We start from the raw sequence: 27,566 nt of genomic DNA on the forward strand, positions 1-27,566 counted from the left end.
TCAAAACATTTTCCAAAGTGTTTTGTTTGACATTTTCCAAACAAAAGTGTTCTGACTTTTCACTTAAAATGACACTTCCACTTAGAAAAAGGGTTAAATAACCCCTCAATGGCTGACATGCAACATGACAAGAAAATAAATCAGGAAAAGGGGAAAAGGTGCATTAACACTTGTATTTAATTGCAAAAAGTAAAAACTTTTTTATTATTCTTACATACAAATCTAATTTATTTACACACTTTACAGGCTTTTTCCAAGTATTTACAAAGTTTGCAATATATTAAATTATGACCATCCATAAAATTCTGCATTAAGTGCATATTTACATTCTTTTTTTTTGTCCACCACTGAATTTATAGTGTTCAGCATTGAAACAGTCTTTATGCATATATAGCTTTACTTCCCAGCACCCCTGAGCCTCTATAACATGCCTCCCCTCCCCACAGACAAAGAGATAATGCTAAAAATAAAATTTTTAGGGGTCTGTCATTTGTTTGAATCTCCAAAGCAAAGGGGAAGACCAGCATCTCCCTTGTTTAACTCAGCAGGACAGTAAATCTATCCTTTATAAGAAGGAGTTTCCTGAAGAGGAGACTATGTAGTTCTACATATAAAATTTATGAAGAGGAGAAAGTTTGGTTTGCCGGAAGCAAAAGCTCTTTGTGCACCCACTGCAAGGCCCACCGAAATGGCCTCACCCCAGAAAGTGTTTGGTTCTCTTGGGGACCACAGGGCTAAATGCAGACCACTAAGCCTGGGATTGGGCAGATCCTGCAAACTTCCCTCCCCAGAGCACCATTCCCAATGTGAACATGGGGGTTCAAAGGCAGGAGGATCACCTTTCTGAGATGCTGGCGTTCATAGAGTTCACATCTCGAGTAACAAGATGCTCTCCTGCTCCCCACCTCGTCTCGCTCAGGGTGTTCCCACGCTGCATGTGGGATTTCCTGTGAAAGGGCGTGCAAGGCTTGCTGCTAGAAATCTGGGGAAACCAGCCATGAGAGAAGGGAGGTGCTTTGATCCAGCCCAGTAAAACCAGCTTTTCTGCCAGACCATTACAACAAGACAGCTAGTGGGAGAAGCTAAAGGCCCAAGACTCCCGGGAAATCCAACCCTGGAAAGCTCTCCAGGGCATTGCAAAGGGAGTTTGAGGCTGGGAGCTGTAGAGCTGCCTCAGGGAACCATGTGTGCAATGCCAGTGGGGAGGAAAAAAAAAAAAGAAAGAAAGAAAAGAATCAATAGAAACAGGCAGCTTGGCTCCCTTAGGGGATGCTGATTTCCTGGTACTGAAGTAAATAATAATACTCCTTTCTCCTCCTTTCAGTTACCCTGAGTTCAGGGCTGACTGAGAGCAACGGTCAATGACCCCTGCCTTTTGGAAACCAGCTTTGAACCATGGTCCTCCTGCCCAGCTGACGGGTGACAGCCCATCTTTCTAGCCTGACAAGTAGAAAGATGACCCCTCTGCATCTCTGCCCACTGGGCACCTGGGTAGCACCGATTTCTGCGCCTCGCTGATTTCAGAGCAGCTTTGCAGCCTCCGAGACATTGGGAGCGCGGGAGTCCATCCCCCAGCTCACAGGCAAAGAGCTCTGAAGCATGCAAACAGTTTTTAAAATAAATGAGATGCATGCATTGACTGGGCACCCCTCTGAGCTGGCCAGGGTGGGGAGTGGGAGATTGTCCGAACCAGCACATACCCTTCGATATGCACAAGTGCCAAAGTGAAGCTAGAGGCGAGGAAAATCATGATGGGGGACACACCCTCTGCAACTCATCTGATCAGGTCTGTCGCCACAATGCCTCAATAGCTGAGAAAACAGCCACGTTCCCCCCAATTCAGCCTCAGCAGATCACTAGGAGCTACCAGGCTCTCTAGGGAAGTTGCAGCCTTTGCAAAGGTTCTGTGAAGCCAGAGCCCCAGATGAGGAAGATGACCAGGATGTGCTTGCAGCCATTTGGCCAAGGCATCAACACCTCCTTTTGGCCATCTCAGTTTTGCCATTTTGGCCTCATGTCCGAGTCTTCCATCCCGGCTCCTTGCCCGCGCTGTGATGCAGAAGGCGTTAGCACTACTTCTCTGGCAGCGGAAGACAGGAGCTGCTCTAGAAGCCGTGCTACAGGCTGGGGCTCCGCACTCAACAGCGGCTAGGGCCAAAATCAGCTCTTTATCAGCCTGAGAATTGCCCTCCTGTTTTAGTTTAGCAGCTAATTCCTTACAGCTTTTGGAAGAGGAAGAGAAAATATATTGGAAGTTTAAAAACAAATGATGTAAACTCCAAAGGGAGCAAGGTTGGGACATATGCAATGTATCGCCTAGACACAGATCTGGAAACTTATGCAGAGACCATAAAGTGCACTTGGAAAGCTGATCTGCAGTCCAGATTCACCATCTTCTGTCCAACCAGCTGCAACTCTTTGAGGAGTGGAGAAGCAATACGTGAGAGCACTTTTGCTAAATAGGCACAAACCTGCTCTAGAGCCCCCCCTTTTCTCCCCAGTCTAAACAGCAACTGTAAACAGATCCATTTTCTCTGCTTCTTCCCAAAGGAGCCAGACAGCCACAATGGCTTAAGCGTGACTCACAAAATACAGGCATTTCACAGACGCTTGAGAATTGTCTCCGCAGCTCTTTTACAAGTTACATTCAAGGACACTTAGAAGTAACAGCATCACCAAACCACCTGCAGTCTCAACAATAATGGGTCCAGCAGGTTCTCTCCCCATGCATCTCTAACCAAATGCTTTACAGAAATGGATCAGGTACAAAACCAGTTAAGAGGTGAAGTAACCTTGTCAGCCTTTGCATTTGACTTGAGAAGCTGCCAAAGTGTAAATAGCAACAGTCACTAACGAGGCCCTAATTCTGCCATCACCAAACTCCCAAATTTCCATGAACTAAGACTCAGGCTTTAAGAGGAGGGAGAGGGGTGGTATGTGTGTCTTGGCATGTACAAGATTGCATGTAGTGTCACAAGTGTAAAACACACCCCAAACATTAACAATACTAACAGAAGTCTTATTAATCCAATTCCCTTTAATATTTTGCTAGAAATTAGTCCTTTTCTGTCCTGAGAGAGTCAGGCTCTCCCCCTTTGGTTCTACTAGATCTGGTGGATGTTGGTCCAGTGTCAAGGGCCATGCACACAGACTGACACAGGTGCTGGGGTCATTCTTATTTGTTTACAGGAGAAAAACAAGGGTTATGCATAGAAATGTTTGTAGTGTCAAGGCCTTAGACTAAATTCTTTGGAGCACGAACTGTCCTCTGCCTTATCCTTGTACAGGAGCTAGACGTGGTCATCCCACTTAGCAGCTTTTGTTAGACCCTAATAAGATTAGTACGATGTTTGCTCCCATTCTCCTGGTCTTGCTCAAAAACAAAGGCTGGACAGACATTTTTCCAATCTGTCATTTTACACGTACCTAAAATATTTACGGAGGAAAAGGCTCTCGCTCCTGAGAACAGAGTTAACTTGCTTTCAAACAAAACCCCTCCCAATTCCATATTAACAAGTGTGAGAGTATGTCCTGAACCCCAGCCCTGGCCTATGAGTTCAGCCTGACACATCTGTAAATGATCTTCAACAGCAGGATCAGACCCAAAGGATCAGACTTGGAAGGGACCGCAGCATCCGCAGCCTGCAAACACTGAAACCGAGCCTCTCTCAGGGCATTGGATAAAGCAGTGCTCAAGCAACAGGAAGCATGCGAAGGCAGCTTGGAAAGGACTCAGGAAAAACCAACGTTCATTCTGAAGACAGAGTTCCAGGTCTGGAAGGAGTCAATGCAAAAAATGCCAGGGATGAGGAAGCTTTCAGGTGTTCCTGTAGGTACCCAGGGCCAGGAACACAGGCAGCACCTCTCAAAGCAAGGAATATTTGAAAACGGTCATGCAGCCCTGGTGTCTTAGGTGCACAATCAGAAGACGAAACTTGTAGAGAGCTGCTCTGCACCAAGCCCCATCTCCATCCACAACTACTGCACTCTCAGCACCATCACCACTAAAATTTGCATTGGTATTTTTGTAGGAAAGGAGGAGGAGAAAAAAAGCACAGTTACTATTTGACTCACAACCTCCTGATAGAGAACCATAGAAGAGTGATCACAAGACACAAAGAAGAGGCCTGAACAGATTCTTTTGGTACAAGAACAATGCAGTGGGTGCGGGTCTCTGCCCTAGGCAGCAAGGCTCATCTCAGCCCTGGAGCACAGAGCCAAGACTGGCTTTGCAGGGCACGCTACTGAGGCACACAGCTATGTATGTGATGGAGAGATGGGGTGGAGTTGGGACACATCACCAATTCATTCCCTTTATAGAGCTGGCCTGACAAGACAGGCTCAAAGCCTCCTCCTCAGGAGGAATGTACACAGAAATGTCACACACCCCCTCCACTCCCAAACCCCCCAGGAAGTTTCAGAAGTGCCATAATCCACAAAGGACACAAGGTGAATCTCATCCTGAGAAATCCCTCTGTTGCTCCTGGAAAAAACCCTTTGCTGCAAACCCAGGGCTTACCTGAGGGGACAGGGAAGGTCATAAATAGCTTGAGCTTCTCCCAAAATACATTTGAGGAAAGGCAAAGAATTACCTCAAGGGTCACGAAAACAGTCTTTTTTAAACACTGTAAACATGCAGGGTGGCAAAGCTGCCTGCCCCAGTTAGCCCAGCTCTATCTCTTTCAAGACGCTGCCTTGGCTTCAAAGCTGAAAGTCTTCTTGTCCTGGAAATAGCCGTTTTCCCACCCCACCGTCCTTAGCTAGCAGCTCCATCACAAACAACCGCTGGCTCTGTCCCTTTGGCCATGAAGCTCATCATCCAGTAATCTGCGCTGACGTAACCTTTGGAAGATGCAATGAAGAGGCCATATTAGATGAATCCATACTTAATGACTGCTCACATTTCCCACGAAGTGATGCTGGTATGCAGAAGTTCTTTGGAAAGACCCTGCCCTCAATGACACGCTGCGCTTGTAACACCCAGCAGAGCATTGTGTCTTGTGTAGCCCATACTGCTCAGTTTTTATACTGAGCATCTCATGGTATCCTGTTTGTGTTCAGGCCACAAACTCCCAGTCCAGAATGATCACTCCTCTGTACTGCAACAAGCAGGCACACACCAGTTTGGAGGTGGTAGTGGCACACACCACCTTCTCAGGTGTCAGACAGAAAAGACCCAGCTGGAAGCAGTCTCCTGACCCCAAGGGATCTCCCAGACCCTGCATGCTACAGCACTGGTACTCACCCAAATCTCCAGCTTCCAGCTCCACCTTGAACATCTCACAGTGTCCTCTGCACTTGTCCAGAGGTACAACGGTCAGGGTGAGCTGTCCACTTCCAACAGCAAAGAGGCTGTGCAAACTGTAGCTCTAGGATGAGAGAAGAATATTTCAAAGCCTTGCTAGTTTTTCTTGAGTCTGTCTGATCAAACAAGGGGCAAATCACTGCCCTGCAGCAAGGTGAGACAGCACAAACCACAGGTTTGCTGCTTCCCCCAGTTACCAGTATATCATAGCTGAGGTCAGCTGCATGCAAGGGTCCTCCTCCCCTCTTCTGTCCAAGGCAATGCAGGCCCCTCCACACCCACAAAGCCCGCAAGAAAATGGAGGAGATCAGGCTAGAAGCCTGAATTATCACTATATTCAGTGAAACGTCTCCATGGCAGGTATCTCAGAATGTGTGAGACTTACTGCCAAGAACAGCTCCTAAAAATGCAACTCTTAAATGAATTCTGCCCAACTGGGCACAAAAAGACCATCCCCTCACCAAGCTACAGAGAAAGGGCAGGACATAAATGTGAAAGGAGCTGGGACACCCCACAGGCATCTCTAACTGCTGAGGGAGATGGGCGCAGTTTATCACTTGCGCAAAACTGGACACAACTTCTGGGTGGTACAGCAACCTTGCGATGCCACATTACACAGGGATGGACAGAACTGATACAACCCTAAACCCTTCTTGTCAGAACTGTATCAGCTGAAAACGTCCGGCAAATCCCCCAAGGGATTGGGGCTTCTGGAAGACAACTCACAGACAGGGGATAATGTCTCTGGGGTGAATTTCTCACCTTATTCCCCAAATCTGGATGGCGGATGAGGAAGCAGCTCTCCAGGGACACTGTCTTGGGGAAGGACAGCAAAGAGGAAGTGGGGAAAAATTCCTGCAGAATCCGAGTTTTATTCACAGATTTGTTCCTAAACAAAACAACCCATATTAAAGAAATATCACACAATGATAATGCTTGTATTTAAAAGGCTACTTCCAAGATCAAAACTCTTCACAAATATATATGCTTGATAAACAGCCTGCTGATAGACTAGCCGCTAGGAGCAAAATTTGACCTCTCAGCTTCTAAACCCATGGTCCTTCATATCTTCCTCTTAGTACCTGCAGCAGGACCATGTAAACAGGGAACAAAGAGATCATCGTGGATGCCTAAAGTTAATTTCCTTCCCCTCTTCCCTTAAAATAATCCGAGTCATTGATCGGATCCATTAATTACAAAAGATGCAGAGAGGTGGCATTATACACAACCATAACTGAAACCACATGGCAAGGCAGGGGGGAATCCAAGTCTATTCTCTAGGCCAGGGAATGTAACTGGAAAAGGCAGGGTGGGGCTTGTTATTTTTACATCTCTGTCTAGTGGCTTGACATGATTAATACTTCTGTACCCTGATCATCTGTCTACCAGCACTGGGGTCAAAAGATCCCATCTAAGCATTAGCCAAAGCACAGACTCCACCATGCCCTTCCCCAAGTCTGCTTGGACACTGCTCGTTTGCTCATACGAACGTGCCAGGGAGCCTGCTCCACACCAGGTGGCACCTTCCGGCGTTACTTGTCACTCTTCTCCACATGAAAAGACTTGGCTAACACACTGGGTTGCTCTGCAACCTTACGAGAGCTCTGAATTGTTCAAATGTCTTGTAGCCACACTAAAGGCTTTAGCGCAGTTAACAGAGGGCCAGGATTAGGGTAGGACATTTTTCCTGCATGAGACCAGACATAAATTGCAGGATCCCTTAGCTTTCTGTTAATTCTCAGTGTTTTGCAAAAGTCATGGCACCTCTTCTCAGTCAACACTAATGGTGGAGGTTTTCCACTGAGCAAACAGACAGAGGTGATTAGAAATGTAAACCAGTTGCCTCAGGCGATCAGACCACAGCCCAGATAATTAACATATGGCCTGAAGAACAGGACTGAGCAATCATTGGGATATTTTTGTCTTGTAAGGGGAGCAATGTGTCCCAGCCACAACACTCCATTTTTAGTGCAAAAGTCTTCTGCTTAGATCAAATCAGTGCCAGCAGGCAGACAGAAACCTGTAACCTACTCCTGTTACCCTTCCCTCCAGTTAAAGTGCAACTTACAAGCTCCTAGTAATTCACATCAGCAAAAAGGCTGGGCACCCCTGCAGAAGGGATGTATACATCTATCACCTGTTTTGTTTTTGACTCACCAGGGAAAGAAAAATGGGCAGCTCCACAATTCAGCTGAATTTTCTTCTATTATAACCTCTGCCAGGTCTGGATCCTGGGACTGAAAATGCTTCAGTTCTTCATAGGAGAGATGCTGCCCTGTCTTAAACAACACAAAACAAAGATAAAAGCTGTGCACCTGCGGTTCTTCCCCTCTCCTATTTCCATCCCACCAACTAACATCCAAAAGTAACAGCCACCTAGACTGCTAAGTTTCCAACCATAATTAGTCAGAGGAACAACTTTCTAAGGATGCAGTGAGCTCCTCAGCCCCTGACATCTTTAAACCGGGCCTCAATGTCTTCTTATATATATGTTCTACCTCAGCAGTTTGAGTTTGTGTTGAAAATACTGGGCAGGGGTCTTTGGCTGGTGCTATTCAAGAGTTTGGACTAATCATCCAGCCTTACATACCATGCATTACCTTGATTAGAAAAGGCTGAGACCTCTGGAGCTTTTCTGATAGTTCTCCAAAGTCTGTCACTATCTGAAGGCTTTTCACAGCAGAACAGACTGTGCAGTTTGCGGGAAGCATAGAAGTGTTCTGTCTGCAACCTGCTGCCCACCAGTCCTGGCATTCTTGGAAAGAAACAAGAGAAACATGTTTATTAAGACCAAAAACGAAACAGGAAGGAGATAGACTTGATGATAAACTCATTATCCCTAACATGAAACACTGAGATTTCTTACAGCTTCCGATGGCTGTAAGTTACTCAAAAAGAGCAAGCTTCACTGGGCCGGGAACTCATCACAGAATGTTTCCAGCACAGGCTGAAGATTTTGGAGATACAGCTTGGGGTTGTGAGAAATGGGAGAGCTTTATGGAAATTCCACTTCTCTGTATATATGAAGCATACAGGCTAAGTCACCCTTTCATTATCAACGGAAGGATGGCAACCACCATATATAGTGCTTAAATTGAAACAAGTCCACAAGCAAAACATCAATCCAAACATGTTATCAAGGAGACACCCAGAAGACAAAAAAAAGATCCAGGTTTAAGAGAGTAACTCTAACATGGTTAGCACTGGTGCCATGAACCCTGCTAAGACATCTCTGAAATCACTACCCTCCCCTTTACCTTTGTGTTAATTAAGAAATACTCTGTCCTGGGTAAAGTTGGCCCAGTCTCTGATGTGCAGAAGATACTGGGGAATGCAGGATTTCACGAAGATGTGCTGCTGCTGTTTTCATTCATCCCATGCATTGACTTGAAGATGAAATGGGGAGAAAAGTCCCAGCCTAAGGAAGCCCCGGACCACAGCTATATCCATTTTAAATTTCAGAAATCGTTGTTACACCACAATCATCTGAACTGGCCTACAGTGAACACTGCATATGTTTACATCTTCAAAAATTCGATTTTTTTTATGTGAAACCATTACTTGATGCCCATATCCTGCCTCTCTCCTCCAACTTAACAGCCCTCCCAGCACAAAAAAGTAAGTAAACATTAACAGAAGAGACATGTTGCACCACTGAATGAACAGGACAAGAGCCAATAACACTGAATGCCCCACGTATTTCTATGCTAAAGGATCTGCAGGAGCAGCCGCCACACTAAAAGGACGCGGGTCTAATTTTGTGACAGCCCTGGTTCTGCAGCCTTAATCCAATGGGGAGATGTTTAACTCAGGCAGTGGCAGCAAACCCACCCAAGCACCTCATCTATCAGGGTGGGTTAGGAAAAACCCAAGGTCTGGGACACATCTCACATGAAACATCCAAAGATCTGTCCTCATGACAGGCCCACCTGTCCTGTCCGGTGCCAGCACATGTCAAAACAGCTCATGTCTCCTGGACATTGCTGCAGGCCACCCACTTGGGAAACAGAGTGGATGGGAAAGGGGAGGAAGAAGAGACAGCATAGCCTGTCTGAAAAATAAAGTTGGGAAACAAGGATGCACAGCAGCTTTTCAGGGTGAAAAAAAGACCACGCACACCCTGCCTGTTACTGCCATTGTGGTTTCCAGCCACGCTCATGCTCCTGCACATGGGTAATAACTGCTGAACAGCACTTAATAGGAAAGCTCTTGTTTTATTTCTCCTTCCGACACTTGCAACAGACAACGAGGAATATTACAGAGGATTTAGGTTCATTGGGACGTAACAACAAGAAGCAGATTGGGATTAATTTTGTTTTTTTCTTTCTGAATATTTCCAGTCAACTCCCAAATGCTGCATTTCCCACCCTACTGCTGGGATATGGACTAAAAGGGATCAGGATATAATCCCTAGTCTATCTGGAAGACACATCTACACTACGTTCAGGGAAAGGGGTAAAAAGGCAAAACAAAGTGTAAAATCCTTATTGCAAGCAGAAGTCCCACTCCCATGAGAAACTGCTCCAACGTACTTTCCCTCCCTGCTCACAAGAGAAAAAAGAAAATCTTTGTTCCACTGCCTGTAGAAAGCTTCAATTTTACAACAACAAAAAAACTCAACTCACAAAAAACAGCTGGTCAGTGACAGGAAACAAAAGACTGAAAGATCTCACCAGAGGAAAGGCAGTCGCCATGAACAGAACAAGAAAACATATCTTATGGTCTCTCATCATACAGGGAGTAGCAATACTATAATTTCCCTCTGGGCAAAACTTAGAAACCTCATCCCAGAGCGTTAAGCACAGTTGTCCCAAAATTTTCTCTCCGGGCTCAGGGCAGTACCCCACATAACGGGATGCTAATCAGCTTGACAGTATAGAGCTTGATTCCTCTTTTGAGTGAGGGTGGGATATTTGCATTCTCAATTGCTCAATTCAGGAGGTTATTTCTTTTCCCCATGAATAACCCAAGCGGAGCACAGTTGAGATGCATTTCAAATGCCGCAAGTGGGGTTGTGGGACTTTTTTTTTTTTTTTGTAATTAATCTTTTAGATTTATTGTTGAGGGTGTTAGTCTGTGCACCAGCATGTGTGTGACTGGCATGACAAGTACAGGCAGCAAGAAGTGCCTGCCTTTCCCAGGGAGGGAGGGAGAAGAGACCATGCACAGAGGAGAGGGCATGCAACTGCACACTGGGGACCACAGCAGGAGTTTTACTGAGGATGCTTGTTCTCTCTTTCGATTACCCTCCCTGCATTCCTTTTACATTATCACCCTGCCCAGACACCCTGGAGGATTATTTTGGTTTAAGTCGAGTGCGCTGTCTGTGCGCACGCACAGTCTGCTCAGAGATTGAAATGAAAGATGCACTCTTCATCCCCAGTGCAACCGTCACATGCAGCTGTCACACGATGGTCCCATCCACTCGCATTCAAATGTTAAAGTGCTGGGCGTGTGCAATTATCCCTGTGGAGTCTGAGTGCAGGAAAGCAGCTCTAGTATTGACACGTACAACTATCCATTACGCGACAGAAGCGCGGGCCAGTCCCAACTAACCTCTCCTCCACGCTTGTGCTTTCTCACCCCTCTTTGAGGAGCAGCCTTTAGTTTGTTAAGCAGAACCTCAGTTCCCCATCGGTCACATCCACCTAATATTTGCTTTAATGCTTTATGAGCTCTCCAGAACAAGAGCTGTCTTCTCCCCTGTGTCAGGATAGTTCCTAGCAGAGCCAGGGTTGGGAACTTCCAGCTGCTAACACTGGAGATAACAAGAGATGATAACTTTCCTTAAAGCATGTCTATGATTAATGCTAGAAGGAGTTTATGACTGTACTTTCCACTATGCAGAAAAATAATTTTCAACTTACAATCACTTTGAGTACCCCGCCCTTCTTGGCCATTTTCAGAGAGGATCTCCCAAGTTTTTTTGCTGTCCCCAGAACTACAGAGGGGTGTGTGCACACAACCCCAGAGATGCTGGGTGTGGACAATCAGATTGGAAGCTAAGAGGTTACTGAGAAGACCTGGCCCTGCTTCTGCCCGTTGCAGTGAAGCAATAAAACTTATGGAAACTTGCCCACATAGATCTGAGAGCAGGATCTCGCCAACAGCCCTGGTCTCTTTAGGGACCATATGGAGAGCGAAACAGTCTGCCGCTGCAGCAGGTTCAAAGGGAAGCCCATAGCAGGGGGATCTTTTGCTCCTGCAAGACACACGGAGCCAAGGGCTGCTCCTGACCCTAACGAAGCGTTGAAAACGTAAAACCTCCTGCATGTAGAACTGCAGGTGCTGAGGCAGCTTGCTGGGTCCCCACCAAGCTGGTTTACTCCCCAGCACTGAGGACTGCACGGCTGAAGAAATCTCCTGCAGGCAAGTGACAGGGAAGTCTGGTCCTGGGGAAGGGGGACTCCCCCAGGGCTTCACAGTCCCCCAGGTCTTCTGTCCTTATGGGTTGTTGCTACCATCACCCACAATAACTAGAAGAAAGCTCCCCAGAGGGCTGTCTAATGCACAGAGCAGCTCCACAGTCTGCAAAGGTTGGTTCCAAATCCCTGATTCCTCCGAGGATGACACTATTCCCCAGTCCCACCACATACCTCACTAGGGATCAGTGCTAGGAGTATTCAAGCAACTTCAGCAAGCCTAGGATGAACTCAGGGCTCTCAAGAAAGACTGGCTTGTGCACTGAATATTCACAAGACATTTCTCTGTCCTTTCTTGTAGGTCCATTGTACAAGCCTGACTGTTCCATCAACACCCACAACACTTTTGGACTGTCCCTCACAGGATCCAATGTACCATCAAAACCTAAAAAAATACTTGTAATCAGGGTAGGTCAGCAGGTAAACCTCAGGGCTCTCAAAAAGCATGACCAACTCTACATTGGCCAATTCAAAGGTAAGCTCAGGATGGGGGTGGACTCACCCAGGCCCGACCCAGTGACTCATTTATGGCACTGCACTGACAGCCACAACCTTCTTGTTCCTACGTGCTAGATCCAACAACGCGAAGATGCTGATCTTCACTTTTACAATGTCTCCCCACAGCTGCACATTTGTAAAAGTCGGGGAATTTTTCAAGGTGGATCTGAAGAGACGCTTCAAAGGAAAGGATTAAGACCTCAGCCTATGCTCTGCTGTCTGACCACGCTTTCCCTTCAGCCAAAGGGACCTTTACAGACATGCACCTGACAGCCCGTGGGATACTTACCTGCTCTGTTCATTTTCATAGCAAAAGCCCAACTACAAGCTGATTCTTACGGCTGACACAGGGCAGAGCTTTTTAAGAGACATTCAATCCTACCTCTAAGATTCCCAGTGACAAACAGGCCACGAGATCCTCAGTGCTCTGATGTCCAATTACCTTCACCACAGAAGGGCTGCAGCTCTCCCTCCAGTTGGAAATATCTAGCTTCCAGATGCTGGGATTTTACAGTCCTGTTTTCCGTTATTTTAAGGACAGGGATTTGCAAAGTCTAGCCCTTAACCTTAAAGCGAAGTTGCAGCTCATAACCTACTGTTATTGCTTTGACAGCCAAAGAATATGCAGGCCAGGTTATTCTTGCTCCTGAGATATGACTAGCCACTTGCCGCGTTGGGACCACTGCAGATTTACAGATACTATACTCCTCAAGTAAATAGCTTGTTACTTGTTGTGCTATGTCATTGCAGCAGGATATACTATATGTTTATCACCACGCCCCCCTTCCCAGATTTTACAGAAAGATGAAACAGTATTTTAAAAACTCAAAGCAATTTAGACATCAATTCATGATCACAATCTATGACATGAGTAAATGTCATTATTCTTACTTTACAGACGTAGAAATTAAGAGCTCTGTGTGGCACAGTTCAGAGGAGACATTCAGAGCACTTTGTTGCAAAAGCAATGTTTCCCAAGCTCCATCTTGCTGAAATTTTTCACTAGGTTAAAAATTAATTTGATCATTTATGTCATGTCAAAGTCAGGCTAAACTGATGGGTGCTTGAGTAAGTCAGACAGGAATCATAAGGAGTGCTTATTAATTACAGTGTAGAAGTCCTCCTTAAGGAATGCATCACAGTGGGGCTTTAAATATATACTACAAAGAGGGTCCCTGTTCAGCACAAGATCCTCACCTCTTTCTCTTACTGCCCTTTTTTGTAGCTCTGTACGCCAGCAGCAGAAAGTACCTCCCAGTCCTGGTTCATAGCATTTTTAGGAACAGCTAGTAACAAAATAACAGCTACAAATAAACCCATCGAGAAACCCTTATTTTTGTTCTGGGTAAAGAGTCAACAACTCCAAGAACTACTCATTCATCTCACTAATGGGTAACGGCTGGTCAAACAACCGAAGGATGATTAGTCAATCTCTAGCAAAGCACAAAAATTATTTTGATCCAACCAGACATTGTGAAATCAAGTCTGCTCAGCCTAGCCCAAGAGGAACTCACAGTCCACTGGGGCAAAAGAGCATTATTTCCAGGAGAAACCTGCACCTACCAATCTAGAAAACGGAAGGCAGAGACCAAGCTGTCAGGAAAGCCTCCAAAGTCCACTCCAGCCTGCACCTCTGGTTACGTGCCCTAGAAGACAGCTTGTGCTGCTCTGTCAGCGGCTGCATGAGCAATCTGCCTTGGAGGAACAGCACGCTTTTGAAGCAAATCCCTCCCAGTAGCTGCCACTTGCCCGACGGTGGCTTCAGTTTGTAAAAGGTTTGACATGTCCGTGTCACTACTGCAAACAGGGCTCTGCTAGGCTGCTAAATACCTCTGCAACAGGCCACATATGGCACACTCTTTCCAGGGAAGTAAACCCATAGTGAGAACTCACTTGCTCTGCAACTGAGGAAACAAGAAATTCTGGAGGCATCAAAATATAGAAGCAAAAGGAAGAGCTTTTCATGTTCCGGATTACCGCAATGATTTGGAGTTTGTTTACTGTCAGCAAATCCAAATAAACAGTCCACTGGCTGAATGGAGGCTAAAGTAACACAGTACATGAAAACAGCTTGGCACCACCCTGCACTGCAAAGTCAGCCCTTTTTTCCCCTGCTTTGAACAAGCCAACACACACATCTGTTGGTCACTCTCAGGTTATAAAAGGGTTGTTTATACACACACACAGAAAAGATCAGATAAACTGGCAGCTGGACAGCGATGGAGCCCTGCACAGTGCTGCAACCCACATCATGCTCACACCCACCTCAAAATGCTCCAGCCGCCGAAGCAGGTGCATGAGAATATGCACGAACACAAGAGCGAGCCAGCTTGACTTTGCTTTGGGAAAAAAAAAAGTGAGATCCTTTGTGAGCAAGAGGAGAAGGCCATGCTGAAGGCAGCAAGAAGTTAGGAAACAGATCCTGCTTTACCTCCCAAGCAGCCTTGTTGTGCAACCCTTTCATTCAGAGTGGGCCCATGTTGCTTGGGCTCATGCATCACTGAACCCAGCAGGTCAGATGCAGCGTGGGCTGCAAAACCCATGGCGAAAGGCTGGCTGAATACCTGGGTGCTTAGCTCACATTGCACTCAAAAAGCAGAAAGTCCACTCTTCCCTCATTTAAGATGGGCATGCTGGATGCTCCCTTCCTGCACAGAGCTGCCCCAACGATAAACACACCTCAGGGCTACAATAAGAGGGGAGGAGAGGAGTGTGAGAAGTGGAGAGAAACGTGTCTGTGGCTGGCCCATCGCAGGCTGCCTGCAAAGGGTTAAGATCAGAAGGAAGCCAGGACCTGGCCAGGTGCCAAGGCAAGCCTCCAGCTAAATTGAAGGTGGCCAGCCAAGAGGCAGAGGTTGCTGTCCTCTCCCAGTAACCCAGACTGCTGTGACCCATCCCCACAAATAGCTCTCACAACCAGCAGGGCTTGGGACATGGCAGTGACAGGCCATTTGCAAGGTGTTGCTTAAACACAACTCCTCCAGCAGGGTTCCTTTCTCTAAAATAGATTATGCATAAAACCCATAAACATCATTTTAGCCCTACTGGTCTAGGCAAAAGGGAGTATTTAACACAAGGAGTCTTCTCCAAGCTGGGGGTAACTTGCACAGGGTCCCTTTTCCAACACTGAGCTACATGGGTGCTTGTGTCTGATTTTAGGTGTGCTGAGCAGCCACTGATCCAGTTGATTTTGAACTGTGTAGGATGTATGTGGTCAGGACCGGGTCTCACTATTAGAAGCAAAGCTGGATTCTCCTTGAGGTCATTACAAACCCCTATCAGCACAACGTGCAAATTATCATGTTGTTGGACGAGAGCCTGTTCGCCACTGACCGACCTGCTCTGCTGAGGTTTTTGAGCTGCAAGGACTGAACTTACCATGGACAGACACACAAGTTAAAGTATGAGCAACTTAACGCTCTGCTCATCATGTTCATTGCTCTATGTGGCTAGCGGGCAACAGTTATCAACCAGCTGACATCAAAATTCATATTTAGACATTAACAAAGCTAGAAGGATGTCACACAGTTGCGAAGGGAAGAACCACTGAAAAACAGGTAGAGTGATCACCATTATGGTTTTAAAACTTTGGTTAAAAAAAAAAAAAAGAAAAAAACCCTTTTCATTTGGCTCCAATAACTACGGGCTTAGCTCATTATATTACTTCCTAATGTTTGCAGGGGAGAGGGAAGTACTCATACCCCTACTTTGCAGCAGAGAACTGAAACACAGAGTGTATGACTTGTCCATCCCAGCCTATGTCAGAGAAGACAAATGAATCCAGATTACATAGGCCCTACTTTCTCCTTGGAACAGCACTAGAAAGCCTTGAGTTAACCCACATGCCCACCCAAAATCCACTGTGTTCCTTTTAGCAGGTAGAGTCCAGAGGTCTGCAAACCCATCACCTCCCTCAGGGCTACACGAAGCGCTGATCTACCCAGCTAACAGCTGCATGCTGCAGCAGTGAGAGGTGTTTCCCCCAGCCTGGAGCAGGCAGTGTGACCCAGCACCGGGGCTTTCACAAGCTCTGTGTAAACATGAGCTCAGGAAGAGCAAATGCAAACCACATTTCCGCAGAACTTTTCCCCAACTGAAGGGACCTTGGTTCCTAGCCCTGGGAAAACAGCTGAAAAAGAGGCACAGATGCCAAACCCAGGGGTCTAAGAGTCAGCTTTGTAGAAACAAAGGGTGGGAACATTAGTTTTAATATGGGAATTGATCCGGGGGAGAAAGCCGGCAGGCAACAGAGCAGAGACAGGCAAAAAGGAAATTTACTTTGGACCTAATCCTACAAACTTAACGCAAGAGAGCGCTTTGCGGACACTGCCTCCTCACCTCGGCCACTCAAAGGTCCACCCACAGCCACCGACAGACAGGCAGCCCTTGTCATCCGCAGCACGGCTCTCTGGGTGGAAGGGATGAGGATGAAGGTGAGAGCGAAGGCAGGTCACCCTGAGCCGGAGGGAGAGGGGAGCCGTATCCTGCACCCCTGCTCCTCCCAGAGCATCACCACCACTCTGACATGGGGCTCTGGCTCTCAGGGGAAACCAGCCATCCAAGTTCCTCTTGTTCTGCAACACAAACCTGGCTGCTCAGCCCACATCTACCAGGGGACCGGGCTCCAACCTGCACTCCTGGAGACAGGAAAGCTGCCCCAAGCCCACTACTCCCCGAGCAGGCTCAGGAGGGACAGCACGGCCGCAGACCGCAGCCTCACACAGGTAGGCTGCCCCTGCCTGCCCAGGCGGCTTCAGGCCCGGAAGAAGCAAACCGGACCACCCATGCGCCCACGCTCGCCACGGCCGGGCTTCGTCCACACCACGTTGGGCGGCGCAGCCGGGGGAAGTCTGCCAGCACTGCCGGTGGGCCAAGGCAGCCTCCAAACTGCTAACAGGTGGCTTTCAACAAGAACAGCCCGAGATGGATTTGAACCGGTGCCCAAGCACAGCAAGCTCCAAGTTTCATCCTCAGCCCCCTCAAAATTTTCATCTACCAGGATCTACATAGAGAAAGGAAGGGGAGCCTGTGCGTTGAGTCCCTTCATTAGTGGTTTCCTCTGCTGCTCAGTCTCCTTGCACAGCACCTTCTCCTATGCGAGCATGCACCGCAGAACGCCAGACCTGCTTGCAAGACCTTCCAGCCTAGTGCTCACATCAACAAACAGGACATCAACATGTAGCTTTACCCCCTCCCTTCAGCAGACCACAAGGCCAAAATTACAGGGCCAAAATTAAGGGCAAGATGTTGCATGATGCACAAGGCAGGGCTGAAAGAGAGCTCAGGAGACCACTCAGCCCCACGTCATGAAACTCTCTCATCTGGATCCCTACCGGATGGCTTTACCACGGTCCACTCAGCAGCAGGCTGTGAAGTTGACACCAGTGCTGCTGCGACAGCCCCTGTGGCCACAGCTGCCCGCCGGGAAGCCAGGACATGAGGGATTCCCACAGGAACCCAGCCAAGGTTCAGGCTGGGTGCTGCGCTCTCCCATTCAAATAGCCAGGGTCTAGTCCAGTTCCTTTTGCTGAGGCAGGATCAAAGTTACTCCAGCCATCCCTAGCGAATCTGATAATTGGGACATGCTGTGGTTTCCACCACAACCTAATAATGTTGGAAAAACAGAGCGGGAACTCCTCATCCCCTCTGTACCTCCCCTCCTTTCCCCAGAGCTGGCTTGCTGCCCACCCTATTGCTCATCACTTCAGAAGATTTCCGGGACTCATGGAGGCATGAGGGATTTTATATGCATTTAAACAACAACCTCGCATCCTTCCTCTCCATCCATCCTTCCCTTTTCCCCTGCTCCTTTGCATGTTTCCTGATCTCCTTCCCATTCAGCTGGTGTTCCCATCAGTAGCCCAGACTTGCTCCTGCTCTTATTTATCTTCACAGCGAGATACTCATTATTTCAGGCAGCCCTTGTCCTATAAACCTTTTGCTGTCTCAAGGAATCTCCCTGGGCTCTCCCCATCCAAGGGGACCCTGCGGCATCTTAAGGAAGAACCTGTCAACTTTCTGAACAAAATTTCACTGAACAAATATGAGCATTAAAATCCCTGTCGGTTTCCTTCTCCACACAGAAGCAGAGGGGTGTGCACAGACTCATGTCAATGCTGAAATGCATTAGACAGGCAGGCTACTAATGTCAAGTGGCTATCAGAGCCATCTCCTCGCCTTTGTTTTTTCCTCCCCGCAAGAGATCCCAGTGTTTAAGGAAAGAGATGAACAATGGGGGATACCCCGTCCCACCCATACGAACCCAAATCAACAGAAATCCCACGTGTCAGCGGAAGAGAGGGAGACACACAGAGAAAATGCAGAACAGCGCTGGCATTTCAGGGAGCCCTTTTTAGTTACAGCAGGAAGGTCAGAGCCAGAACAGACAAGTCCAACACAATGAGCTGCCGAAGCTAAATATAAACCCATCGAGGGCATGGATACAGGAGTTTGTTTTTACAGTGAGCCGACAGACGATCAACATTGTGCCACATCCCTGCTCAAAATAATTCACAGCTTTATCATTACTGACAGTCTTTGTATTTTATCAAAGAGGCAGAGCCCATGCTTACACCCATTTGCCAGTCTAAGTCAGTGGAAATGATTAACCGAGAATGACAAATACTCAAACTTTTCCACTTCTATTATGACAGTCTAGGAAAATCTATTATGTTCCTCTCCCATAATGGGACCACCTCATTAGAGAGCCACTTATCTAGCTTCCTCACACACACATTACCCTTAACATTATGTTAACTGCTATAAACACCATAGCTCTCAAGCCAACAGTCCTTTCCCAACATGCCACTTGGCAAAAACTACTTTTCCTTAAACCCGGGTCGCATGTTGAGGTTTCTATACTTTGCTCACAGATCAAGATTTGGTTGACAAAACTGTTTTTGCCTGCTTACTCAGAAAAAATAAAAGTTGACATTTACCCAGCATAGCTATCTTAGTATGATTCTCAGAACTGCAGAGATTTTTAGAGGAAGGGGAACTTTTGTGGAAGAAAAAACCCGAGGTGTTAAAAGCAAGGAAAAGAGAATGTGCAAGAACAAAATTATGAAGTTAGAGATAAAATAGGCTTCAGCCCCAATGAATGGAAGGGAAAGAGCCCTAGCTAGAATTCAGGATGCTATTTTTAAGTACAGTGGTAGGAAAAGAGAAAACCAGGGTGCCATGCCAGTAACATATTTGTTATTTGGTGCCCAGGGAGACACTCAAATGATTTGCATGGCTGGTATTTAACGTTAGGCTTATGCTACAGCAGAGAAATAATTTCCTTACTCTCGAGCATGTACTTCTTGGCAATGGGCAGAGAAAGCAGCCGGATGTGACCGATGAGGGAGCCCCAGGCATGGGCTCTGGAGAGCGGAGCTTCAGGAGGCAGCGGGCTGTATGGCTGGATCACGAAGTAAACAGTCAGCAAGACCAATCCCAGGGTGAGCAGGCCCTGCGAAAGAAAACAGGCAGATAATTAATTATACTGCAGTGAGCCGATATGTCTTCAGAACAGTACACACCTTCTGGCTGGTATCAAAGGGTTGTGGCTGTGCACTGCAAGATGAACACTCAAATTTTTGCTGTGGCTCCTTGTTCAACTGCAATGCTATTTACATACACAGAGTTGTCACTCAGTTTTATTGTTAGGGCTGTCCAAGGATTAAATTAAGCAGCCTTCAAACCGAAGCCACACAACTCTGTTCATATATTTTAGTACTGCAAATATTCCAGCACCAGAGCAATGAGGATCATCTACAAATAGTTTCAATTCCTCCCACCTAATCAAATAAAAGCTTGCACTTCTGCCATACCTCTTACACAAGGTTTCAAGGCTTTTTGCAAACATCCGTCAAGCCTCGAAACACTTTGGCAGAGCTGGCACCAGCTCCCTCCTCCATACCAGAATCCCAAATAAGCCTTAAAGAGATGACATGACGCATTTCTCCCCCTGGCCAAAGTCAAAGTGAATCAACAGCAAAAACAAGAACAGAAGCTGAAAGTTCAAATTTCCAGTTTCCTGTTCTCCTGCCTCATTTTACAGCTTTTTATAGGATGTGAAGAAGAAAGCTTGGATTTTTTTCTAAATAGAAGCCATCATGATGATTTTGTGAAGATGACACTAAAATATTACTGAGTATTATGCCAGTGGGAAATTTTTCATCTTTGTAGCAAACATCTTGAACCTACCTAACAATAGCATCCTTTCATCAACTTTGCAAAACTTTTTACAGCGTCTTTTACTTAAGGGTCTCAAAACATTTTTCTAGCATCAAGCATCACGACAACAGGTTTATTTTATAGACTAGAAGGGAATAAAGACAGGTAGAAGCTTGTGACAGGGTCACAAACAGAACCTGCATTTCTTCATTATTCAACCCTTTAAGAATCTCCTTCCTTCCTCACATTTCCACTGAGGGTGCTGACACTGGGAATGTTTGCCTGAAGAATCAATACAAGTCTCATTCTTTAACAATTTAAGGAGAGGGAGGTGTTGACATGTTAAACTTTCAACACACGAGCAATTTCAAACCTCGGTCAGCTGTCTTCTGTTTTCAGATCAGCTCGTGGGACAAAGGAAGGAAGCTACACTTCACAGCTTTTTAAATAAGGAACTCAGAAAAATTCATCAAGAAAATGCAATGGGAAATAAAAGGCTCAGGTGCAAAAGGAAAACTCTGACCCTCAAACAGTCTGTGCACACAAAAAAGACGTCTTACCTTGTAGAGAGCCACTAAGATTGGGTACCGTGGAGGTCCCCTTTGGGGTTCATTTCTTTCCAAGAGCTGCTTGATGAATTTCTCAATGGCTTTTTCTGACATCCCACACTGGTGGCCAGTCTGCCTCACTAGATCAATTGTCTCTGATAGCTTGTCATAAATGCTGAGCTCATTGGCCGAAAGCTCCATGGCCTCTGATGAAAAATCCCTGTGGGGAGATTCAGTATGTTAACAGAAAGCATACTCCAGCCATACGGCTCAACACCAGCATGTGCAGAGAGAACACAGGAACATCACAATGTCTAGGCAAGCAGGAAGGCTTCTCTGGAGCAAACCTGTTTGCAGCCAAAGGCACAACATTTAGCTGCAGTCCTAATAGTCTCTGCTGGTTCAATATCTCCTGGAGACGGAAAGAAGCCGTGAAATTTCCTGACAAGAGAGGAACCAGCTGAGATTCGCAGCTTATGTAAATGAACAAAGCTTCCCAGAAATCAGTGAAACTCCATTTATTCATCTATTCCAAATGAATCCATCCCATAAAGCGACTGCTTACCAAGTACAACAGCCAGCAATACAAAGCCGATCATCACACACAGTAGCCAAGCTAAGCTCTCCTGCACTATAATTTTAGTTGCTTATTTTAATGTAGATTTGTTTTCATTAAATCCCCTGTCAGCAATAGGAACAGGACAGAGAAATAAGCAGTATGTGTGGGGCAAAGTCCAACAGTTTACAATTTGTTTAAATTTTCGCAACCTAATGTCCAGGCCAACTGATTATTGAGTAACAGTAATGTGATAGCAGCATGCTCTGCAGGCAACAAAAGCTCCTACGTTCCTCTGAAAGTTTGCCTGCAGGTCATTCACACACAGAAATGCCACATAACTAAATACTGCAGCAAGAATTGCATTGTGAACACGAGACAGAGACAAAATGGCATTTGACAGCAAATTATTTCCCACCACGAAATTTCAACGGGGAAGCTTGTAAGAACACACCTATGAGCGATCAACATTAAGATGCCAGAAAAAAGAAATGTGTTCCTCTACCACTCCCCCTGTCTGCCACAAAGGCAGAGCCTCGCAATACCAAGAGCAGCAGATGGGCTGAAGAAAAGATGCAAAGAAATTGCTGGATGAGCTAATAGCTGCCAGTGTGAGAATCCCATTGTTAGAGGCATTTCGCCTCGGAAAAACACTGCTGGGGAAGAGGAAGCATCTGTGAGGTCTTGCTTTCCTTCTTGCTTCTAAGCTGGGAAAACTCTAAACCTGGATCAAACTGGGACAACCAAACTTTCTTGGGAGACAAGAGTTTAGCAATGCAATACCCTAAAAGCACAGACTGAGGACCATCACGTAAAAACACAAGAAGCATGACCGATACATCCAGCTCACAGCTGAAAATGGAAATTGGGCCTCTGTCTCCCTTTTGCTCCAAGTACCACCTGACACCAGGAACCAGCTCGTGAATCCTGTTTGCTGCTTCACCCAGTTCACCACCTTGCTCCATGAAGTCTGTCGCTGTACTGCAAGAATTGTGTAACTATTTACATGGGTCTTCTCTGCACAGACCTCACAGCACAGTCTGCATTTTAAAAGCACAGATCTGTTTTGCTCACTTGAGAACAAGCTGACAAGCACTGCATAAAACGCTACCTAAACTTAAGACTTGCTCTGCTCTAACTCATTCGGGTTGCTCCCACAGGACAAATCAGCCATAAATGTATGTATGTATATTCAAGAAATAAGATTCTCTTGTTAGGCAGCCAAACTTGAAACCTGATTTGCCTTAAAGAACTGGCCAACAGCTTTCTCCCTAAACCATGGGCTCCTACAAGTCAGAACTCAAGCAATGGCATTTTTAATATCTTTTTTTTCTGCAATCCTAGGGTGTAGGTTCAGGAAAAAACCCACTTTTCAACAGGACTACCAGCTTCAGCAATTGCTCCTCTCCCCCCAGGATCAACCCCCTGTTCTGCTCTTGCACATTTGTTTATGTGGTCACATGATGAATCAGATGAGGAAAATTATCTGGCTGAAAAATAGCCCCTATTTGTTTGGTCAGCAGCTGCCTAAGCATCCAACTCAAGCAGTCAATGTCAGATGTTACATTAACATTAGTGTCAAATTTCGAGGCACAGCCTTAGAAACACCAAAAGAGTAAAATGCCAAATTAAAACCTAACCCCAAGCACACAATGAGAACATGCTGCACTACATTGCCAGGTTAATTAGCTCCTAGCCCTGTTCTACTGACATTCCTTGTGTTCCATGCAAATATTTGTCCCAGATCTTACCACCTGAGCAGCCCCATGGGCTAGCAAAGCTGCCACAAAGCAGGTTTGATCAATAATATCTCATTATGGATCGTAAGGTCTCCAAGGCAGGGACCTTTTCTTCTCATCTGTAAAGCACCTGGCATGCACTTGACTCTATAAAAACAATACATTGCTTTACTAACTCTTTCATTTATGTAATACCCTGATTCATATAACAAGCAAGAGCCAGCACATCTGAAGGATATTAAATACTTTTTTTTTTCCCCCCAGCTTTTATGATTACTCTAGTTGCCTTGACACTGCAACTGGTGCACTAAGTGGTCTGAAAGGTTATCTAGCTTCCTCTGGCTCCTGTGTGCCAAAGCTTTCGCCTGTGAAGCTCTCCAATGCCAAATTCCAGCAGATTCAGCAAGCTTCCCCTGCTTGCAGGATCTGCCTGGAACCACTTAAAACAATTATCGCTACAGAAATGCTGTCAAACATGGTGATTTCCCCCTTTCCAAACAGCAGAAGCATCCTACTATGATAAAACGCCGAGATACATCCCAGTTCTCCCTCCTCTACATTTGTATTCAACTCTGAGCAAACACCTTTGTAGTCAACCCCTGCAAGTCACAGACATTAAAGACCCAATGCAGCTCCTTGACAAACTCAAGAGTAACCCAAGTCCTCAGCTAGGAAGTAAGGCATTATGCTCCCACATTGTTTTGAGAACAGATGAGGCCTTAAAAAACAAATAACAACCCATTATTTCCCTTCCTATCGCCACAATACAACCGACAAAATAATAACAACAGACTACTGTACCCGCTTCGCCGTCACACGCACATACTGAGCTAGTCTTATCCCTTGCAAACAGCAACCCCTCAGAGACAGGCCTTTTAAACTAGGGAACCCATATGTTATTGCTATTTTTTTTTATGAACTCCACCACCCTGGCAGGAATAAGCAGCTCTCTCTGCAAACATAAATAGCGACGGCTCTCGGCCTGAAGGGTTTCTACCCAAGTGCCCAGTTCTACCCGCAAACCCGGCAGGGTGTTCGGAGCCAGGCTTTTGAAAGCTAAATATTTAGAGAGAAACGCTGTCGGAGGAGTCTTTAAAAGGGAAAGCTTGCTCGCCTTGCTGCTGAACCTGAAACAGCGATATAAATACAAATACATTCTCCTCTGCTTTAACACCGTTTATGCTGCTTTCCTCGGCCCTGCTCAGGGGGGTCAGGTCCCAGCCCTGGGCTAAAAACCCTCCGGAGAGGGGCCTGCACCCCACCACAGGCCGGCGGCATCGCCCTCATTTGTCTCTGAGGCAGAGGAGCTCCAGCCAGGTTTTTTTTTTTTAAATCAATAAAACGAAGCAGAAAACAGCCCCCACCCCCTCAGCTGGGCGCCTGGCGAGGGCCTCGCTGAGGCCCGGGGAACCCCGCCAGCTCCGTGGAGCACCCCCCCCCCCCCCAGGCCCGGGCCCACCGTGAGGGGCCGAGGCCCGGCCCGGTCCTCCTACCCACCCCCCCAGCCCCGTCCCCCCTCAACCGCCCCCGGCCTCACCCCGGCACCGCCCGGCGGCTGCCCCGCTCCGCCGCCCGGCTCCGGGCTCCTCCCGCCCGCGATGGAGGCGGGACGCGGGGGGCCGAGGGGCCGGGCCGGGCCGCCCCGCCGCTTCCTGCTTCCGCCAGGGCCCGGCCCAGCCTGCGGCGGCCCCCGGCACCCCGAGACCCCCCGGCAGCCGGAACACCCCCCGCTCTTCCTGAGACCCCCCTCAGCGTACAAATCCCACCCCCACCCCCGCCGAGGGCTGAGACCCCCCAACACCCACCGGAGCCCAGAGTCCCCCTGAGACTGCCAGCACCCATTTGATCCCAGAACACGGACACCCCCCCCCCCCGAACCCCTCAGACAACCCACCTGAGTCCATGACTACCTTCACTCCCCCCCAGCGCCTGCCTGAAGCCCCAGCAGCTTCAGACACCCGCCCCCCCCCGGGAACACTAATACTCCCCCCCCAGCACCCACCTGCCTGACCCCCCCCAAAACCCTCAGACCTCCCCAGGAACCCTAAAACACCCCCCACACCCCCCAGCATCCACCTGAGCCCCCGAACCCCTTGAGACCCCCCCAGCACCTGCCTGACCCTCCCATTATCCACAGACACCCCCCCCCAACACTGACCCGAGCCCCCAGCACCCTCAGACACCCCCACGCTATCCCTAAGACCCCTCCCAGCATCTACCTGAGCCCGCAGCACCTTAAGACACCCCCAACACCCACCTGAACCCCCAGCACCCTCAGACACCCACCCCCGTAACCTGAAGAGACCCCCCCCCAGTGCCTGCCTGAGCCCACAGCACCCCTGAGGCACCCCCCCCAGCACCCCCTGCAAACCACAGCACCCTCAAATTCTTTGATGGCCAGATCCCACAGCATCCACGAGACCCCCTCTCCACCCCCGAGCACTCCCTAAGTCTCCAGCATCCCCCCACAGCACCCACCTATCACCCCCGACAGCCCCCCCATCGGCCCCATTTACCTCCTCCAGCTCTGCTGAGCTGCATTTGTGCTCCCCACCAAGTCCCATCCAGTGCCTCCCTTGAATCCCGCTTACCCCCAGCCTCGTGGGGACACGGGTGCCTATCCCCACAGCTCGAGTGACAAGCAGTGACCACGCGTGGGGTGTTAACCCCCGAAAAAGCGTGGGAGAGGCTTCCAGGAGTAAAGGGCTAGGAGATGGAGCAAGTGGACATCCCCAGAGCCACCCCCAACATGAAAAGCTCAGAAGAAAGCAGGAGCGAAAGGGTCTCAACCTCACCCAGCTCTCAGACACAGGCAATTAAATGCATTTTCAGAGTCAGCTGTTGGTTGCGGCTGTGGCAGGCATTTTTGGTATCTCTCCGGTTCCTTTTCAGCCTTGTTTAAGTTCTCGGCCTCAACAACTTCCTGCAGCGATGAATTCTGCAGTTTAATTAAACATTGCGAGAAAAAGTACTTCCTCTTATCAGGTTTGAATTTCCTGCCCTGTCAATCCCAGCGCGGGAAGCGGGACGGTCTCCGCATCCCGATTTTACTGCCTTTTGAGGGGAATGGGGTGAAATTCTGGGGGATGCTGCTGGGTGAGACTCAAGACCCAGTGGCTGGGGCACTGAAAGCTTTGGCCGATGATTTGTTCCAACTTGCCAGGAGCTCACCCGGGTTCTCTGCTTTCAAGGTAGATGCATCAAAACCAGACGGTGGTAAACGCCTGCTGACTTTGGGCTGGTATCTAAGATCTTCTGCAATCTTGGCTTGGCTGGAGCAGCTCCGCTAATTCTCACGGAGTGCCCTGAGGAATTACAAACGGCTCGAAGGGAAACAACCTGTTTTTAAAAAAATTCCTGTGGTCCAAACAAATATGTGTTTCCCTGTTGCTATTAATATCTCAGACCTTGATCCTCCTCCAAACACTCGTGCACGCGTTTAACAGCTTGCAAATGAGTGGTCCCCTTTGATTCTGGAGTGGGAGTGTTTGCTGGGTTCATGAATTATTAAAGGTGAAAGATGCTTTCCAATGCAACACGCTGACCATGTTTTCCAACACACTTTATTGCCTTCCTGGTGTTTCTCTCAACCTGGCAATGAAAAATTCATTTCCAAGTTCAGAGGGGAGGTTTGGAGCGCAGTAACACTTGGTTTATGCAACATCTTTGGGTCCAAACTCAATCCTTCTTTCTAGGCGTGATTTCTAGTGGAATAAGACAGACATTTCTTTCTGTCTGCTGTTCTGGGAAGCCTTTTCTTTTGCAGATTTCTCTTTTGGGCCATGTTCAAGCTCCCCAGTCTTTCTTTGCAGCAGCAATATTGCAGTTTGAAGGTATTGCTGAATTTGCTGCCATCTAATGGGAGAATTTAGCCTCGGCGACCTCAACCCTTTATTTTGCAAGCAAAAAAACCCATTTTCTTGCACAATCCTGCTGCCACTTGGCAAAGCAGCATCTTTCGCACATAATCCCAGCAAATTTAGGCACAGGGAAAAGCTGATCTGATGGCTGGCAGCTGGGCAGTTCTGCACGGGGTCACGCAGTTGGGAACCATTGTGGACCCAGTAAAAAGAACCTTTTTGGGTTGATCAACCTGAAAGGGTGCTTCTTTTATTGTAGACCAGACTTGCAAAGTATGCTTGGATTTATATTATTTTACGATAAAACAGCAAAGCAGAAATAGTGAAGATGGGTCCAAACAAAACCAAAAAAAAAGCCATTTTTAGGTATCCCAGACACCAAATCCAGGCATCTCTCCAAACTGAGCCACATAAACTCTTCCTGAGGAGCTGTGGTCTTCAGGCAGCTCCTACCGCTCCATCAGTAAAAATATTTTAT

At 47.4% G+C, this 27,566-nt stretch overlaps 1 protein-coding gene across 2 annotated transcripts; it reads right to left on the reverse strand.

Annotated features, from left to right (window-relative positions):
- Nucleotides 1–159: 159 nt before the first annotated feature.
- On the reverse strand, nucleotides 160–26,139 carry C24H6orf89 (chromosome 24 C6orf89 homolog). Of its 2 annotated transcripts, none has more exons than XM_029999544.2 (8): nucleotides 26,024–26,139; nucleotides 20,946–21,153; nucleotides 19,513–19,678; nucleotides 7,906–8,060; nucleotides 7,463–7,584; nucleotides 6,068–6,194; nucleotides 5,246–5,369; nucleotides 160–4,842 (listed from the first exon to the last, which is right to left on the reverse strand). In XM_029999544.2, the coding sequence occupies exons 2-8, from the start codon at nucleotides 21,132–21,134 to the stop codon at nucleotides 4,757–4,759; spliced, it is 969 nt and encodes a 322-aa protein (XP_029855404.1). In that variant the 5' UTR covers nucleotides 21,135–21,153; nucleotides 26,024–26,139; the 3' UTR covers nucleotides 160–4,756. The 2 variants fall into 2 exon arrangements, with proteins under 2 accessions (XP_029855404.1, XP_029855403.1); XM_029999543.2 differs by lacking the exon at nucleotides 26,024–26,139 and adding an exon at nucleotides 24,766–24,843.
- Nucleotides 26,140–27,566: the final 1,427 nt, after the last annotated feature.

The sequence above is a fragment of the Aquila chrysaetos genome, chromosome 24 (assembly GCF_900496995.4).
Source record: "Aquila chrysaetos chrysaetos chromosome 24, bAquChr1.4, whole genome shotgun sequence".
Taxonomy (NCBI): Eukaryota; Metazoa; Chordata; class Aves; order Accipitriformes; family Accipitridae; genus Aquila; species Aquila chrysaetos.